This window comes from Amia ocellicauda, chromosome 19, assembly GCF_036373705.1.
Source record: "Amia ocellicauda isolate fAmiCal2 chromosome 19, fAmiCal2.hap1, whole genome shotgun sequence".
NCBI classification, from domain to species: Eukaryota; Metazoa; Chordata; class Actinopteri; order Amiiformes; family Amiidae; genus Amia; species Amia ocellicauda.
Window position 1 is genome coordinate 25,236,748 of NC_089868.1, and position 17,992 is coordinate 25,254,739.

General features: G+C 51.7%; 3 protein-coding genes across 4 annotated transcripts; all 3 read left to right on the plus strand.

Moving 5' to 3' along the window:
* Positions 1-580: 580 nt before the first annotated feature.
* On the plus strand, positions 581-6,364 carry LOC136714279 (uncharacterized). Its single transcript, XM_066691673.1, has 3 exons — positions 581-685; positions 1,925-2,961; positions 4,629-6,364. Exons 2-3 carry the CDS (start codon positions 2,690-2,692, stop codon positions 4,795-4,797), a joined length of 441 nt encoding a protein of 146 aa, XP_066547770.1. The 5' UTR covers positions 581-685; positions 1,925-2,689; the 3' UTR covers positions 4,798-6,364.
* A 418-nt stretch (positions 6,365-6,782) lies between these two features.
* Positions 6,783-9,550, plus strand: bsnd (barttin CLCNK type accessory subunit beta). The gene is made up of 3 exons (XM_066692431.1): positions 6,783-7,242; positions 8,059-8,162; positions 8,931-9,550. Exons 1-3 carry the CDS (start codon positions 7,066-7,068, stop codon positions 9,280-9,282), a joined length of 633 nt encoding a protein of 210 aa, XP_066548528.1. The 5' UTR covers positions 6,783-7,065; the 3' UTR covers positions 9,283-9,550.
* An 831-nt stretch (positions 9,551-10,381) lies between these two features.
* pcsk9 (proprotein convertase subtilisin/kexin type 9) lies at positions 10,382-17,901 on the plus strand. 2 transcript variants are annotated; one of them, XM_066692173.1, is made up of 12 exons: positions 10,382-10,850; positions 11,730-11,921; positions 12,200-12,323; positions 12,867-13,000; positions 13,604-13,745; positions 14,095-14,291; positions 14,417-14,600; positions 14,701-14,871; positions 15,022-15,170; positions 15,903-16,071; positions 16,245-16,417; positions 16,584-17,901. In XM_066692173.1, the coding sequence occupies exons 1-12, from the start codon at positions 10,584-10,586 to the stop codon at positions 16,782-16,784; spliced, it is 2,103 nt and encodes a 700-aa protein (XP_066548270.1). In that variant the 5' UTR covers positions 10,382-10,583; the 3' UTR covers positions 16,785-17,901. The 2 variants fall into 2 exon arrangements, with proteins under 2 accessions (XP_066548270.1, XP_066548269.1); XM_066692172.1 differs by having other exon boundaries at positions 10,384-10,850; positions 15,900-16,071.
* The last annotated feature ends 91 nt before the right edge of the window (positions 17,902-17,992 follow it).

A 17,992-nucleotide genomic window follows, 5' to 3' on the forward strand; every position in this document is an offset into this window, starting at 1 on the left:
ACACCCTGAGCTACGATTACATCGGACTGAATTGACAAATATGAGAAAAAATAAAAATGGCCCTGGCTGCCCAATATGTGGCCGCCTGCCACAGCCTGAGGGGCACAGAGACACAGCAGCACCGGCTGTAAATAAAATGGAAATACTCGTTTGTACTGTACGTCATTGTATTTCAAAAAGGAATCTGGAAATAGTAAACCTATTTGCTTTATTTCTATGTAAAAAAGATCATTTATATTTGAATTAAGTTTTTTTCTGTACTTTAATACATCTTATTGTGATTTATAATTATATTGTTTATTTTCCATATCTGCATGTATGACCAATTGCTTTGATAATACAAATGTGTTTGTCATGGCAATTCAGTACCTTGAGTTGAATGGAATTGAATTGAAAGAATTACAATAATTAAATAAAGAATTAAATCAGAATTAAAATAAAACCCAAACCCGACACGGGCGGGGCTGTTGAGGACACAGACAGGGGTTATATTATAAAAGTTGCTCGTTTATGCCACAGAAAGTGGTTTTCAAGCAAATCCAATTTTCAAAAGGAGGCGCATCCAATTATGGAAACCGGATGATGTGGGCTGGGGCAGCTGCCTGTCTGACTGCGCGCACTTGTGCCGAGTTAGACCGACTTCCTCCGGCAGCTGGGCAGGGTTTCTCCGCAGACGCAGCGCGATGTAAGTGGCTTCATTGTGCCTCATTGTGTTACTTTGTTTCTGCAGATGTTGCGTCTGAATGTGGCTGCTTTTCTGCAGACGTGCTGCGGTTGTGTGCTCAGTGTCGGGGTGGACAGCTGTGGGCGCAGCAGCTCGTCATGTTTGGGGCGCCACGCATTTCTCTGGCTGTTTTTGTGTTGTTTTTCCCAGTTTCTTTGTCCACTGGACGTGTGATTTCCCACACAGTCGAGGTGTTGCGCTGAAGGCGAATGGGAAGAGTGGAGCAAAAGTGATAACGGTTGGGAGGCTGGATTTCATAAACATGGAAGCAATATTAATAAGCACTGTTTAAAAATCTTACGGAGAAACGGTTGATCGGCATTGATCAGAAGTGAACGCATACAGGCGCACATTGTACGTGCGCTGTGAGAAGTTAACGAACAGGGGGGCGACGTGTCGGACGGGACGCCCCTCTTATGCAACAAACAGTCGCGCTGCCGTGTTGACACTTTCTGTTGCTTAATAATAATAATAAGAAGAAGAATAGTAATAATAACTGCATTGTTTAAAGTGATAATAATGTATTCATCTTTCCAAACTACACTTTTAGTACAACGGCAACTAGCACTACAAACTCATTTTCCGAAACGCATGGATTTGCCGATAGTATCTTTATTGAAAGGTGAACTGTACTTGCTTTGCACAATACAAAATGGATACATGTGAGCACTTAACGTTTGCCCGCTAATCGACATGTGTGGGAATACATCTATAATAATAATAATAATGCAAATTATAGCGAACAGTTTTTTTAGATTATGTAAATGACAAGCCACATGACCTGGGTTATCAGCTGGTTATGTATTTTATACTATAATGTGATCATCCAATTACCTCTGGAGGAAAACTATATGATACACAGTGATCCTCAGCCCCTCTCATCTCATGGTGTGGAAGAGAGAACCTTTCCTTTCAAGCTGTTGACTGTTCTGCACCCCCCTCAGCACCACTCCCAGCCCTCCTGCTCAGAGCGACAAGGGAGTGCCACACCGGTATCCACTCCAGACTGCTTTATAGCTCCGATGACAGTGCAGTTATCATAAGAAAGCCCAGCAGCTGCAGCAAACATCAAAGAGCCTCTGCTGGTGCCAGACTAATGATGTTCTGAGTCTCTGCTTCCTGTGTGCGTGCCCAGCAGCCACGCCACCACGGTCAGGGTTTTCATGTGCTAGTCATCATATATATATTCTTTCCTTACAGAGTTGTCCCCGTGTGCCAGCTCTCTTCCTTGTCGGACGTTTCTGAGCCACGCTGCCCCTGGAGGGAGCCAACCTTCTTGTCTCGTGCAGATGGCTCTCCTGTTCCCAGCCAGGCAGTAGTAGGTGCCCTCGTGGTGCCAACCCAGGGCGGGGAGACTGAGGTGCTCGATATCCTGACCGATTGGCACCAGACAACAATACCCGTTATTAAAGCAGCACGAGAGCCAAGGACGGGAAGGAGGTGTTCCTGTTCAGGAAGGGAGAGAACAAGGGGGTGAGGGGCGTATGGGACACAGCTACACACTCGCCTTGCGGTTGTGCTTTCTGACTTACGAGTGTGTGATGAGACACCTGAGTGAAGAGGAAATGCCAGGCTGTCCGTCTGTGGGGGCCGAGTGACCGTGGAGCCCCGGACGCCTCCCCCAGTGCAGAAGAGACGTGGGGTCAGCCACCTGCTTTGACAGCAAGTCAGACTCATTATAAAAGAGTTCCTCCAGTTCACAACCTGTCCGACTTCCTCCAGGAATTACCTCGCGCTCCTCAGGTGGGACCGTGAGCCCCGACGGGCCGGCGCTGCTCCGTGCTGTGGAGTGGAACACGCACAGATTCCAGTTCTAGAGCTCGACCAGCAAACACAGACAGTCGTACAAAAACTGTACAGCTACTCCCATCGGAAACAACAGCCACAAGCACGTGATTCCCGGAGCCCCGCAGACAGGGAGGAAGAGGAGGAGCCGGGGAGTCTCACCCGAGCCCGCCTGCCGGGATGCCGTGCGCACACAACGCGGTGATCTCCGTTGGGGTGGTCTTGATGGTGGCGGGGGTGCTGATGTTCACGTGCCTGAACACCCCCAGCGGCATCTTGCCCAGCGTGGTGGGCATGTTCGGGCTGCCGCTGGGCCTGTTCGGCACCATCCTCATGGTGTTCGGGATGTACATGGCCATGAAGGCGCGCAACGTGGCCACCACGGGTTACTTCTCCCATCACATCGGCAACTGCACCCGCTTCCACGACAACCAGTCAGACATCATCCAGAGGTGGGTGGGGGCTGGGGAGGCGTTCTTATTTATTTCTGTTGTTGGGGGTGAGGGGTTTCTTTCAGTGCCTTGTCAGGGGATGTGAGGGGAGCCATAGGTTCCACATTGAGCTTGATCCAGTGGATCCAGTTGTCTTAGGGCGTTAGTGATGTAAGATCCTCTTTACACTGTGCTGCACTGTGGCCCTGCAGATTGGCATTTAGACACCCTTTAAATGGACGAACGGACACACACACACACACACACACACGCACACACACGTTTGATCAGTGCGTAAGATCCATGTTTTCAGATAGGTGAAGCGTTGAGCCCTACAACCCAGAGTTTGTTGGCTTTGGCGCAGGAGCCCAGGAGATGCCCCTAGTTCGGCACAGTTTATGCAGACTGCTGCACTGCAGTAAACATAACTCCACTCTGAAAACGGCTCCGTCGTCCTGCGGTTCACTGTGGATTCCCGCTCAGACTGGGATCCACTGTCACCAGCTAGAGGTGGCAATGTTGTGGACGGGCACTAAACTAGTTGCCCAGGGTGTTACCAGGTCAATGAGCAAGAGCCAAGGAGCCACACTGAACCAGTCCTGGTTAGTTTTGAGCTGCAGCGCAGGACGTGGGGTGGTGGGGTGTGTGGCCCTCAGGAGCCACTCGGCCGCCCGTCTCTGTGTTGAACCTCTGAGCCATGCAGCAGCAGCCTTGTCCACAGCCCCCCCCGACTCCCAGAGAGAGGCTGTGTTTGTGATACAGGCGGGGCTTCGGGCTTTATAGGAAGTGTGATTTAAAGGGTGCCATTTTGTGACTCAGGAGATTTATATTTAAATCTTGATTGATTGATTTATTTTAATCACGCATTCTTTCAAAAACAAAGACGAAAGACAGGAGCTCCCTTAGAGACACTGATATCTTGTTTCAGTGAGAATCTCGAATCGGCCGGTAGAAGAGGCTCCTTATCTTCAGGATAAACACAGCGACGCTCCCGGCTTGAGCCCAGATTCCTCAGATCCCTGAGAGACAGGAGCCGTGCTGAGTGATTCCAGCGGGCGCTCGGCCTGCCTCCCCACTTCCTGCCTCCACACCGCTTTCCATAAACACCAAAACGACTGTTAACACTGCGCTGTGCAGGGTGCTGAGTCAGCATTTCAGATCCCTCTCCCTCTCTCTCTAATTTGTGCTGCATGGTTCTCATAGCCTGATGAATCCCTCCTGTCTTGACTTTCCAGTTTCGTTTCATTTTTTTCCAAATGATTCTGTTGGACTCCTTCACCCCCTAGTCCACTATGCCCCCCCACTGACTCCGACCACAACAGCGGCTGATCTAAAAACAGCGCTCTGCATCTCACATCGCACACCAAGGCTCTCCAGCTGCCTCTCGGTTACGCCTGGCTCCACTGCCAATTGAAATGACGCATCTCTGTGCCAGCGCTACACAATAGAGTAGACCCGGGAAACTGCAGACACGCACATGCATGCATACACGCGCACCCATGCACGACAACTGGAAAATGAAAACAATACACACACACACACAAAGGGCAGTTTAGTTTCATTCAGTGGAAACACATGCTAGGGGTGTCAGACAGAACAACAGAAAACCCCAGAATGCCGCTGGAAAGGCAACCCTAAAAACGAGGGAAGAGTCTTCTTGCCTGATATCGACTTTCCTTCCCTTCCAGGAGGCTGGAGCGGATGCGGTCTCTAGTGTCGGACAACAGGGAGCGCGCCCCGCCCCCCCCAAGGCACAGCCAGTACAGCGTGTCCGGCCTGCCGCCCCTCTGGGACCTGGACCCGCCTCCATCGTATGAGATGGTGATGAAGAGCACGATGCGCAGCTCTGACCTCTGACTCTGACTCCACACACAGAGGGGCTGTACGGGGGGGGCAGAGAGAGAGAGAGAGAGAGAGAGAGAGAGAGAGAGAGAGACACTCTTCACAGTCTGTTGTGAAACTCAGTGTAACCGTTTGTGTTTAACGTGTTTTCTTGCGATTTTTGGAATCACTGCTGTTCCAAGTCGAATTCCAGTCCAGTTTGGAAAATTGCTCTGATGCGTGTGTCCTTGAGACGCAGTGGACTGGAAAAGAGACGGCCAGGGGCCACACACGCCCGAATACTCGCTCACTCACCATTACCTGCAGGGTCAGGGGACTTTCCTCCCACACATTTGCCCGCAGGTGCCCCGCAGCCCCACACGTTGCCTGGCAGCGCTGCTCTGAGGCTGACGAGTTTAGGAGAAGCACAGCCGACGGGGTGGTATAGTGACACCGTATAACAGCACAGATTCTTGAAACGTGATACGAGCTCTCCAGGAAAGCACAGTCCAGCCGAGAGGAGGCAGAGAGTCAGAGGGGTAAGCAGGTGGAAAACATGTGCCAGTTTACCAGGGTGAACAATTGCCAGGGTTGTTCCCTTAAACAGGTCTCGTACAGTAGCGTTGATGCTGGCTCAGTGCTGGACAGCAGATTGGTGGCCACAGCTCTGCCAGAGACCGGGCTGCATGTGTGTGGGGGTTCAGCGTGGGTGGTGTGTGTCTGTTCCCCAGTGTGTGAGGGTCTCCCACTCCCTTGCCCCCAGGATTTTACCATTGTGTACTTTGGGAGGTCTCCTGTGGCCCTGGCCCCGCTGTGCAGGAGTTGCTCGTGCTCATCCAGGACCAGGGGCTCTACAAGACAGGGGGCCGTGCAATCTGGAGAAAAAAAAGATAATAAAGAGTAGCGGCCCGAATGTTTATTCCTAAGTGCCTCGGACCGCAGCCTTTTATGGACGAACTCCCAGTGGACCCGTGACGGCCGGGCGCGTTCCTCATCAATCAGCCGTGTTGTTTGCAGGGAAGGGAAGGAGGCTGCTGGTATTTGGAGCCTGAGGTAATTCCCTGGCTCGTGCTCAGGGGTTCAGTCAGGGAGGCCGGCCCCCGGCCCTGTCACACGTCATCTTTTGTACCTTTTTTTGTGTGTTTTTGTGCCCTGAGAGGTGCTCCAGCTGTAGACTGTGCCCTTAACATTTTAGAGAGTAATAATCATGATAATTTGGTACAGTGAGCATTTTGCAAGCGCCCAATGCAGAAGACAGGTAGCGCATGAAACCCAGGTCACGTTTTGCCCGCCTGGACGATGAGCGCTGATATGACATGAGCTCATGTGGATGTGGTGCTGAATGTCTGAGCGCCGCTCCCTGCCTTGGCACGGTGCCGCCTGCCTGGCCGTAGGAACACGTCTCTGGGGCAGTAAATCTTTTCTCACTGATTGCCTTTCGCTTCCCTGTGTGTCCGGCTCTGCATCACGTTCCTGTCCTGTTTGTCGTTGCTGTTTTCACTCCGATCGGGCCTGACGCTTGTGCGTCTGTGTTTCCACAGCCCTGCAGACGATTGTATCATTATTTAAACGCACATTTATCAATAAAAACTGGTAAAACAAACATTTAGTGTGTTTTTCTTTCTTGATTCCCTCTGCTAAAGATAAATCTATATAAATCGATTGGCAACTCGTTTCACCCCGTGTGGATCCTGAGAATGGGCTGGCTGTGACCCTGGCTCGGTGACAGGTGCCAGTCATGCATCAGTGCAAGGGGCTCCCTGCTCAGAGGGGCCTCATCCCGAAGGTTCCCTGGAGCCACTGGAATCTGAGCTGTGCAGCATAGGCCCCCCACACCACCCCTGCAATACACAGCGCTCTCCTGGTGGCCGGTGGTGAGCAACAGTGGGGCTGGGTCTCCCAGGGAGGGCACCTCGGTCGGGACAGCCTGCAGCAAGGTCACATTCTCGGGCCACATTAGTGGCGCACTGTAGCGTGCGGCATCACGTCAATTTGCATGGATTACAGTCCTGGCCGGCTGCAGCTCGGCTCGACCAGGCTGAACCAGGTCTCTCTGTTTACCAAGCAACACTTTTACAGTTTTCTCAGAGCGAGCGGCAGGCAACTCCCTCTGCACTGAAATCCTGGGCTTTTCTCCGATTAGTTTTTCCTTTTTGTTGTTGCTGTTGTCTGCCTACCTTCTTCGACAGACACTTCCCCGGTTCTCCGTGTCTGGCTGCCAGGGATCTCACTGTGCTCTCCCTCCGCCCGCCCGCCCCACCCTGCCCGTTTGCCGTGTCTGGAAGAGCCCCTTCCCCAGGCAGCATGGCCGGAGGTAAGCAGTACCGCCACAGCCTGATAGTGCTGGGGCTGTTCCTGGTGGCGATGGGCATGTTCTTCATGAACGTGGAGGAGCCGCAGGTCTACGCCACCTTCTGCGCCGTGGGCGGCCTGATGGTGCTGATCGGCGTCATCTGGAGCATGTGCCAGTGCTACCCCAAGGTAAGGGCTCGGAGGCGCAGCAGGGGACATGTGTTTCAACGTGCTGGCTTATTGAATTGATCTGTGAGGTGTGTCTCTCCATGTATCTGTCCGTCCCTGTTTCGGTCTATATATCTCTCTCCTTCCCTTTTCGTTGAGTCCATCTGTCCCTCCCGTCTGTGTGTCTATCTGTCTGTATGTCTTTGTAAAATGATTATATTTATAGCTGCAACCCTGTGGTCCTGATTTTTCAAAGCTGTTAAAAGATTTACTCAGAGTAAGACCAGCACTTCAGTTAGTCTACCTGTGTCGCTTTTTCAAATTAAGGACAATTTACAGGAGATTTTTTGCAACTATTCTCTGTGAGAACATGAGCTGTAAGCGTGTGACAGGACCGGTTATAAGCATGTGTTAGAAAATCAGCGTTTGCTCAGCAGGCAAAGCACTATAGAGGAGGTATAGGCAGTTTGCACAGCCAAAGACGCTGTCAGAACAACAGAGTTTACAATCCATGAGTTTTACTGGCATGACTGTTCATGTTACTCTTGGCAGTGTGTGTTGGCTCATGTTTATATAAATCTCCAGGAAAGTTTAATGACATTGAGAATAGTGACATGCTTAATAACGTTAAAGAGACCAGAATATATAATATAAATGTGCCTTGTGTTCAGGAATGAGTCATGTAATCCCAAGAGTTTCTGTCCCCTGTTTGTTGCGACTGGTTTCGGGTTTCACTCTGGAGTAGGTCTTTAGTATTTTTGTGTGTGATATTTGTAACATTTGTAGTCTGTTTTGTCAATAAAGCGCGTGGCACATTCCACCACCTCTGTCTTCCAGGTAACCCTGTCTCCGTATTTTGAGGAACAGGACGAGTTCTTGACGTCAGAGAAACTCAAGCTGTGCCCTGGAGCGGCAGAGACAGCAGCCCTGGAGCAGAAGAGGTGCAGTACGGGCCCAGGGGATCATTTACTAGACAAACCCCAGGGTTTTATCACAGGGCAGTGCAGTGCAGAGCAAATGTGTTCAATTCTGGGAAAAGACAAAAAAACATATTGATCTATTAATAAACATTGGAAAGCACTGTGAAATTGAGGTAGAAATTAAAGGAAACCGTGACCAGGACAATCACATTTCCATTCACACTGACCTTGAGTTTGACTCTGTAGGGGGAGGAGAACAAATCACATTCTTGCTATTTAACCCCACGGACCAGGAACATGCACTGGAGTCCGTTCTGTGGCGTTTCTCTGCACAGACAAGCTTGCAATGTTTGAATTTTATGGCAAACCATGTTCAATAATATTTCAAGATATCCAGAATTAATTTAAAGATATCTGAAATATGTTTATAGATATCTGCAATTTAATTTAGACACTTCATTTAGTGATCTCTAAATCACTTCTAGATATCTCCAAATGACTTCCATGTAACTGAACAAGTATACCGGAAGTGATCATCTCAGCCAACATACAGCACGTCATTTACAGGTTTCTTTAAATTAACAGGAAGATACTTTGAAATGATTTGCAGATATATTTAAATGTATTCAATATATCTTTAAATGAATTTCAGATGTCTGTAAATGGAGTAAAACTAGATATCGTCAATTCATTTAGAGATATCTTGAAATGCAAATTATAATTTGGCTTGCCATAATATTGATAGTGATGTTTTGAAGTGGAGTATCACCCTGTGTTGTGTGTTTGTAGCTCCCCAGAACAGCAGACAATGGCTCCCCTGGCAGGCTTTCATACAAAAGCTGACAGTGAAGTACACAGCGATCTGGCCCCCCAGGGCCCGGCGCCGACCCAGGCCCAGACCCAGACCCGGCAGGACCTGGAGAAGTGGGCGTCCGGCCACAGGCAGCCCAGCTGGGAGGACATCGGCATGATCGACTGCGAGTCGCGCCAGAGCAGCGAGGAGCCGAGCGGCGCACAGGCCGAGCCCCGGCCCCCACGGAGGGACTCGGGTTCGGAGCCGGCCGAGCTGTATTATGGGATAGTGGAGGAGCCCTGCCATGTGGGCTCTGACCTGGACAGTGAACTGGGCGACAGGCGCTGAGATTTCTGTCAGGTGTACAGGAGCAGGATACTCTGATTCACAACAGGACTTTTACACGTATATATCATTTATAATTATGATATAATAATATATACACACAAACACTTTAGACAATACATAGGCTACATACTGTTTTTATATAATTACTAGAGTATTTCATTATAATCAGACTTGATATTGCATGGGTTAATAATTCTGCACAATTGTTGAATCCCTCCATCTGAAATGCACATGATGAATGCTGTTCGATATAAATATTTTAAAATAATGTCCTAAGTGTCTTTCTGTGCTGTGTCTCCTTGTGTCAATTACACACTCCAGTGGCGGGGGGTCGGGGGGTCGGGGGGTCGGGGGGTCGGCCACCAGCAGACTGGAAGCAGAGCTGGCGTTGCTGCAGCCTTAATTCAATCATGGAGCAGTACTATCCTTTAACGTCTGGGACACTTCACCCCACCCCGCCTCACTGTCAGCAGCTGGATGTGAGAAGCACCTTCTCGATGGGACTGAAAGCCGTCTTTAAACACAGCCCCGGTGTACTGCGCAGTCCGGCCAGCAGGGGGCAGCGGTGCCCCAGTGTGGCAGCACGGGGGCCTCGCTCCGGGGGGGTGAGAGCAGAGACCACAGAGAGGAAGCGCAAACGCACAGCAGCGCCCCCATGTGGTCCAGGCGACCCAAATGAAACTGAACCCCCGCGATTGAGCTCCTCCGCAGAGACACACACATGCTAACAGGGCGAGTTTTGTGTTGAGTTTTTTCATTTTCTCTCCCTCTGTCTGTATGTAAGCATGCATGTCTGTATGACTGGTGCACGACACTGATTCTCGCCTTTCCGCTGACATGCCCGGTGCGGGTCTGTCTGTCTGTCTGGGGGCTCGGGGGGGGGGGGGGGCGGTTTGCTGATGGCATTTTCTGAAGTTCTGAACTTAATGCAAAACTAGAAGAACCCGTTCAAGGAATTGATGGGGAGGAGGAGGAAGAAAAAAGCGAAGAAAAACGCCGGCCTGATCCCGTGCCTCAGACGAGGCGGGTTGAGCAAGTGAAAGAGTGTGTGGGGGGGGGGGCTCTGTGAAACCCGACTCCGCAGGTAATTCATTAACAGACAGGATCGTCCGATTCCGCGGGGGTGGCGTGACCCCCCAGGACGTCACCAGGCCCCGCCCAGGGGGGGTAGCCCAAACCCACGCGCTTATTGTCCCAGAAACAGATTTTTTGTATATTGGGGGAAATAGCTGCCATTGTATTGAAGTGTCATTATCGCCGCCTGGCGCACACACCTCGGAGCCCCGCAGGAGCAGTGTCGCATGTCGCATGGACTGAGCGAGGGATCGCTGCTGCTGCTCCGGTTTGTCGTCGTGTTTGCTGGGACGTTGAGGGGCATGCCGCGCCGGGGCGCACATTGCGCGCTGCTCTCCGCGCTGCTCTGCGGGGCGCTGGTCCAGCTGGCCGTCCCTGCGGCCTCGGAGGCGGACAGCGAGGATGACGAGCTCATCCTGTCCCTGATCCTGCAGGACGACACGCAGCCCGAGCCCGGAACCGAGCCGTCGGTCCCTTTCTACCGGTGCCACAAGGTAGGAGACCCAGTGGAGGACGGGCTGCCCTCTCTTTGTACGGAGAGGACGGGGGCAAAGATTGTGGGTAGTTTGTTGAGGTTGGGGACGATTAAACCAGATCTGTCTGAAGTAGAAGTCAACAGTCCATATGTTTGACCCAATTTTAAACCAGTCTGGGACAAATCCAGCAGCGCATCCTATTCCCACTGGGTGTAACGGGTACAGCGACACTTGCACTCCAGTATCACAGATCCAGGGCTCGGGTTTTGGGTGGATTAGAGGGATCCAGCTCTCCATCAGGTCGACTTGTGTCTTCTTCACACCCACTGACCACCAAGTGACCACTGGCCTCATCGCAGGCGGTTGGAGTGGTTTATGGGCGGGTGGGTCGGTTTAACCAGAGGTTGATCATCCGTGACAAATGCGCAACAAAGCGGTGCTCTCTGCGCGCTCTCACTGCGGCTCTTTCATAAGTTTGTCATTGTAATTACAGAGACGAGCCTCGGAATTGAGGCAGGCGCTCATTAGTTATTGCGCTGAGAGCGCCTGAATAACTGCGCACTGGCGACCTTTAGTCCCGCCGCTCGGTCCGGTCTGTCGGAGCAGCGCCGCCCTGTGCGCCTTTGGGACGAGGGCTCTGCTCGGCCGAGGGACTTGCTTGGCAAAGGCAACCACTGTTTGACATGGCAGTTTATTGTCTGTTAATGTTGAGGTTTGTTAATGCCTCTCTTTAAGACACTTTGAATGCTGTTCTCATGAATTCCCTGCGTCGGTTTGCTATTGCGTACGAGCTCCTTGCCACACTAATAATACTCTTCACACAAACAACAACCATCACAATAATTTGTATATATAAACGTGTAATGTAAGACGGCTGGGTCTCACCTGTCTGCGCAGGAGGGGTGGAGGCTGCCCGGGCAGTACCTGGTGGTGATGCGGGACGGGACGCATGAGTCGCAGGTGGAGCGCACCGGGCGGCGGCTGAGGGCCAAGGCGGCCAAGCGAGGCTACCTGACGGACATCGGGCAGACCTTCTCCGGGGCCTTCCACGGGTTCCTGGTCAAGATGAGCAGCGACGTGCTGCACCTGGTAACCCGTCTTTATGCAGTCTCCCTTAGTTTTCTTTTTGTGATGTAATGTATTTTATGGAAACGCACAGGACTGCACTCAAAGCTTGTTGTATGTGTATATATATATATATATATATATATATATATATATATATATATATATATATATATATAAATATTTCTATTTCCAATAGCGCTTTCTTTTGAAACAGTTTCCCTTGCACAGGGTTTTACGATCTATTTTTGGAGCTTTTCTTCTTTAATGAATGAAAGCGCTGTAATGTGACTGTCCTGCAGGCTCTGAAGCTGCCTCATGTGGCCTACATAGAAGAGGACTCGTCCATCTTCGCTCAGAGCATCCCCTGGAACCTGGACAGGATTGTGCAGACGCAGCACGCAGCTGGCAAATACACTCCCCCAAGTGAGTACCACTATTTGGCAGCAGGACTGTTGAGTTGTGAAGAAGGAGGAAGTCTGAGGAAATTATTAAAAATAGGGCAAACGAGCATCTCTTCTAATCACGGCAATTTCCGTGGACTCATACAGTCACAAAACATGTAATGGTTTCATCAGTGGCTCATTAACTAATTCAGCACCATGGGAGGATAATGTTCGACATGGAAAAGAAACAACACCCACAGCCCTGAGCTTCGGAAGGCATGTGTCGATCACACAGCTCTGTGACGTGTTGTGGCGAGACGTGTAATGATCTGCAGTGGTATGTTGTGGTTTGTGTGGGCGGAGTGTGGCACGCTGCTAGTTTAATTCCTGGTCATGGAGGGGATTGTGGGGCAGGGGGGTCACAACTCATTTTGCACCCAGAGGAGTGAGGCACAGTCATGATGGTCCGGTGGGAAATGAACCTAAAGGGCTGGGCTGTGCCGGTTAGAGTGTGGTGCAGCAGTGCAGTGCAGGGCCGGGGGAGCGCGGCGCTGAGTGTCTGTGTGTGTTCGTCTCTTGCCAGACGACGGGGGCCAGGTGGAGGTGTATCTGCTGGACAGCAGCGTGCAGAGCGGCCACCGTGAGATCGAGGGCAGGGTCCTCGTCACCGACTTCGACAGCGTGCCCGAGGAGGACGGCACCCGCGTCCACAGACAGGTCAGACCACATGGGACAGACAAAGGGACATGAGCAGAGTGGTGGCGAGACAGGCATGTCAGACACACGGACAGGACAGACAGACAGACATGGATTTTGGCAGTTAGACAGAGAGCTAAGACGCATGGACACACAGATACTGGGACACACAGAGGGGTGGCTGGAGAGACAGACAGGGTGGCCACACAAATGGAAAGACGTGCCACAAGGAAAGACAGAGTACAGAGACACACATGGGGAGGACAGACACACAGATAAGTAGGATAGAGAGACAGACAGACAGGAGAGACACAGGACAAGCTTCAAGCAAACCAATCAGGTTCATGCATAGACATGTTGTATCATTCAGTAATGCCAATGCCATCATTAAGGGCCATTGTTATAAGGACACGAATACGAGTGACCTCTCTCTGTTTCTGCACATCCGCCTCTCTTTCCCTCCCTCTCACCACCCCTCTCTCACATCTTCATCCGACGTCTCCCACTCCTCGTCTCTCCCCCTGCATCCCCATCCCCCATTCTCTCTCCCTCTCTTTCCCCATCTGTCCACCCATCCCCTCGCCTTCCCCCAGCCTAAACCCTCTCTCCGGTCCCTCTCCTCAGGCCAGTCAGTGCGACAGCCACGGCACACACATGGCGGGGGTGCTGAGCGGCCGGGACTCTGGCGTGGCCAGGGGGGCCGGCGTGCGCAGCGTCAGGGTGCTGAACTGCCAGGGCAAGGGCACCGTGTCGGGGGCAGTGGCCGGTGAGAACACAGGCTTACACGATGATACGGATATTGTGACATATTGTAATATCTTATACATGCATTTATGTTGATTATGTTATGAGGATGATGTATGTTCATTCATGTCAGTGTGTGACAAGGGCGAGGGTGTGTTTCAGTGTGTGACGGAGGTGATGGTGTATGTCAGTGTGTGTCGGTGTTGAGGGTGTGTGTCCATGTGTGACAGTGTTGAGGGTGTGTGTCAGTATTGAGGGTGTGTGACGGTGTTGAGGGTGTGTTGGTGTGTGTCAGTGTTGAGGGTGTGTCCGTGTGTGACAGGTGTGAGGGTGTGTGTCCGTGTGTGACAGGTGTGGTTGTGTGTTTGCAGCGCTGGAGTATATCCGGGCCTCCCTGATCGCTCAGCCCTACAGCCCCCTGATCGTGCTGCTGCCCTTCGCTGGGGGCTTCAGCCCCTCTCTGAACGCCGCGTGTCGGGAGTTGGTGAGACGCGGCGCGGTCCTTATCGCTGCTGCTGGCAACTACCGTGATGATGCCTGCCTGTACTCGCCGGCCTCCGAGCCCCTGGTACTGCGGGCGCGAGAGACAGGGGGATAAGTGGGGAGAAAGAGACACACACACTCACACTCTCTCTCTAAAACACCTTGGCACACTCCGTCCCTCTGATTGGCCCCCTGTGCCTCGTCTTGCAGGTGATCACGGTCGGGGCCACGAACTACCAGGACCAGCCCATGATCGTGGGCAACCTGGGGACGAATTTCGGCCGCTGTGTGGACCTGTTCGCCCCTGGGGACGACATCGTCAGCGCCTCCAGCGACTGCCCCACTTGCTTCACCTCCAAGAGCGGCACCTCACAGGCCGCGGCACACGTGGCTGGTAAGACGCAACCCGGGGCTGAGCCGCTGTCCTTGTGGGGGTATTATAGACTCAAACTATCAGATCAACCAACCAATTGCACAACCGTCTCTGTGTTCAGGCATTGCCGCTGTGATCTTTAACGCCACCCCCAACACCACGGCGGTCGGGCTCCTGCAGAAGCTGCTGCACTACACGGTGAAGCACGCCATGGACGCCCATGTCCTGCCACCGGAGCACCGCCTCAGCACGCCCAACATGGTGGCAGGCCTGCCCCCACCTGGCGCCACAGGTCAGAGGTCAAGGGTCACTGGGGGATTAGGGTGAAGACCCCAAGCTGGGTCAAGAGAGCCATCGTTTTTGCATGCGTGTGTGTGTCTGTACTCGATTGTGGTTGTGGGCCCTCGATTATAACGGCTCCTGCTCGCTCTCTCTCTCTCAGGGGAGGAGCTGCTGTGCCGCTCGGTATGGTCCCCCCGCTCGGGCGTGTCCCGCTCCGCCACCACCTCCGCCCACTGCCGCCCCGGTGAGGAGATGTTCAGCTGCTCCAGCTTCTCCCCCAGCGGCCGCAGGAAGGGCGAGCACATCCAGGTACCACCAAACACCGGCAGGCCTGTCTGTCTGTCCGTCCCTCCCCCGCCCGTGTCCTCCTCTCTCTTGGGCCGCGGTTCTCGTCTGCTCTTGTGCAGTAGGGAGGGAAGAGGACGGGCCTCATGGTTCATGGTTCCCTCTGCTGTACGTCACGGGCATGACCTCCATAGCTCACGTGCATTACAAATAAATCAGCCTAATAAATGATAGAGGAAATGGAACCATCAGTCACGATATTTACTGCTCGAACCCTTCAGAGCTCGGGTCGATGTTCACGTCACAATCAGGCTTGACTAGAATATAGTATTGCAATTTCCAGAGCTCTGTATCCACATATTACTCCTGGTATTAAATTTGATGTATAGGAACTCAGCCCCTTGACTAGTAAGGGAAGATTGTAAACTACGAGTTAAAGCTGCTGGTGGCGGTGGTGTCGCCATATTTACAACCTTCATAAACAGGGACAAATGAAGATTCATTCATAGAGCCAGTTAAATATATATTTTAGTCATTTCTGGTTTAAATTGAGATCCCTTTCCTCTATCACTCACAACCCATTCAAGTCAAGGGTTGTATATACTGACCCAGTAGCTTGAAAACTAGAGCCAATCAACAATGTTAAGCATCATTTTTGTTTTTAGTTTATTTCGGAAGCATTTCGGCTGTAGACCGTGTAGGCAGTGTAATCAGTGAGGCCGAGGGTGAAGGTGTCGTTGTTCTCCGTGTCAGCAGGAGCAGGACGGGCAGAAGCAGTGCGTGGCCCACAACGCGTTTGGGGGAGAGGGGGTCTATGCCATCGCCCGCTGCTGCACCTGGGAGGGGGCACGGTGCCAGGTTCATGCCAGCGAGGGGCCGGGGGGCGCAGGGGCCGAGTGCGAGAGCGAGGACCACCTGCTGACGGGTGAGGAGCGGAAATGAGCCGAATGACTCCGTGAGCCTGTTACAAACCAATTCACTCTCTCAGAAACGGATCTGATGTCTGTGTATAACAGATTTGTGCAAGGTCGTATTCTCTGCACTGTTTGTTTTGAAGGCGCTACACTAATCAGTTACTCACTCGACTCCCCCCCGCAGGCTGCAGCTCCCGCTCGTTGTCGGGGGACACATCAGATGCCGTCCGCCCTCTCCACGGCACCCGAAAGGCGTGTTCGGGGGGAGAAGACGTAACCACACACGCTTCCTGCTGCCACGCCCCCCGCCTGGAGTGCCGTGTGAAGGAGCACGCGCCCCCCGGGTTCAGTGAGGAGGTACAGAGTGGGCACAACCTGGCATTGTGGGGTAGAGGGGTTAGATAACTAGACATGGAGCAGGAGTGGGGTCAGTGGACCGGACTGGACTGATCTGGAATGGCTTTTTGACATTAGACATCTGGCATGTTTTGTGGAGTTGGATTACCTCTCTCTCTCTCTGCAGGTGTCCGTGTCGTGTGAGGATGGCTGGACGCTGACGGGCTGCAGCGCGGTGTCGCGGGGCTCCCTGACCCACGGCGCGTACCCGCGGGACAACAGCTGCATGGTTGCCAGCTCGGGAGGGGGCAAGGGCGCCGCAGCCATCGCCACCTGCTGCCGCAACAGCCAATCACAGAGCAGCACGGCCGGCAGCAACCACAAATAGCCCCGGCCCCTCAGGCAGCCTCATCTGAGCTCCAGTCTTCCAGGGCCGTGGGGAATTGTTGTCCCCCATGGTTTTAACACACGTGTATTTTGCTTGGCCATGGTTCGTACCCAGGTGCTCCACACTATACCTCTCCGGGTCCGATCACCACCTCACTTTGCCTTCCTGTTGGTCTCACCACTGTCACAGCCGTTTCCCAACCTTGTCAAACCCAAGACACCCCCATTGAGTTCACACCGTGTGTAGTGGGGACTCTGGGGTGACCGGTCCATCCACTCTAAACATCCTCAGGCTCGCGTTCCTACAGTTATGGGCTCAATTCATCTTCTAACGAACACCTATAGAAATCCACTCAGACACTCCTGTACTTTGCCCGCCAGCAGATATAACTGGACTCACAAAGCGTGGGACAGAACCTCTCCAGAGATTTGTAGATTGACATGCGTCATCATATTCAATTCGATATTTACTTTGGAGGAATCAAGTCAGGGCAAATAATATTGAAAATGATATTGGCATGTATGCTTTTTTATATGGAAACAAAGTAACTATTATTGCGTGAGTGGGTTTTTTCGTTCTCCTTTGTGCGGCATGTCTCAATTATCGCTGGCGGATTGTGTTGTTCAGATCATCTGTGTTGAAACTAAAACCACAATGTTACAGGAGCAGGTGATGCTGCCTGAAGCACATTATGAAACCGGAAGGTCCTGATTTTGGTAAAAACTTTTTGTTTGTTTAGATTATAATTTGGAAATTAAATAAACCAATAAATGACTAAGTTAACCTGCGGAGCTGAGGGGTAGTGAAACAAACTACTAAGTTCATGTAATTTCATTCTTCATCATATTCAGCATGTGTGTTACAATTGTAACCAAAGCCGAAGCCATCGTAAATTAAAATTGTGAAGCTCAAATTATAGATGGACAATAGACAAGGACAGAGAAATTACAGATTTGATAGTTTGCCGCAACACTGCCAAAATGACGACACTATATTGCATAGTCTATGCATGCAGCGAACCAGAGTCCCCATGTGTCCCTTGTAGCATAAAGTTCACTGTGTTTGTACATATTTTGAATTATTTCTATGAATCTTTTTAAATAAATGATTAAAAGAATTACAACAGTGCTGTGTTCCTTTCCCATGACCTCTGCGCCCAGGCCGGTTGACAAAACAAATTAAATCACACAATATTAACGAATCATCAG

What these genes read in the sequence shown, in the direction of transcription:
- LOC136714279 (XM_066691673.1), top strand. Translation starts at nt 2,690, where the DNA reads ATGCCGTGCGCACACAACGCGGTGATCTCCGTTGGGGTGGTCTTGATG. An exon ending in CAGTCAGACATCATCCAGAG is followed by an intron (nt 2,962 to 4,628) that starts GTGGGTGGGGGC and finishes CTTCCCTTCCAG; the next exon opens with GAGGCTGGAGCGGATGCGGT.
- bsnd (XM_066692431.1), top strand. Translation starts at nt 7,066, where the DNA reads ATGGCCGGAGGTAAGCAGTACCGCCACAGCCTGATAGTGCTGGGGCTG. An exon ending in TGTGCCAGTGCTACCCCAAG is followed by an intron (nt 7,243 to 8,058) that starts GTAAGGGCTCGG and finishes TCTGTCTTCCAG; the next exon opens with GTAACCCTGTCTCCGTATTT. An exon ending in GCAGCCCTGGAGCAGAAGAG is followed by an intron (nt 8,163 to 8,930) that starts GTGCAGTACGGG and finishes GTGTGTTTGTAG; the next exon opens with CTCCCCAGAACAGCAGACAA.
- pcsk9 (XM_066692172.1), top strand. Translation starts at nt 10,584, where the DNA reads ATGTCGCATGGACTGAGCGAGGGATCGCTGCTGCTGCTCCGGTTTGTC. An exon ending in GCACCCGCGTCCACAGACAG is followed by an intron (nt 13,001 to 13,603) that starts GTCAGACCACAT and finishes CCCTCTCCTCAG; the next exon opens with GCCAGTCAGTGCGACAGCCA. An exon ending in GGCCGCGGCACACGTGGCTG is followed by an intron (nt 14,601 to 14,700) that starts GTAAGACGCAAC and finishes CTCTGTGTTCAG; the next exon opens with GCATTGCCGCTGTGATCTTT.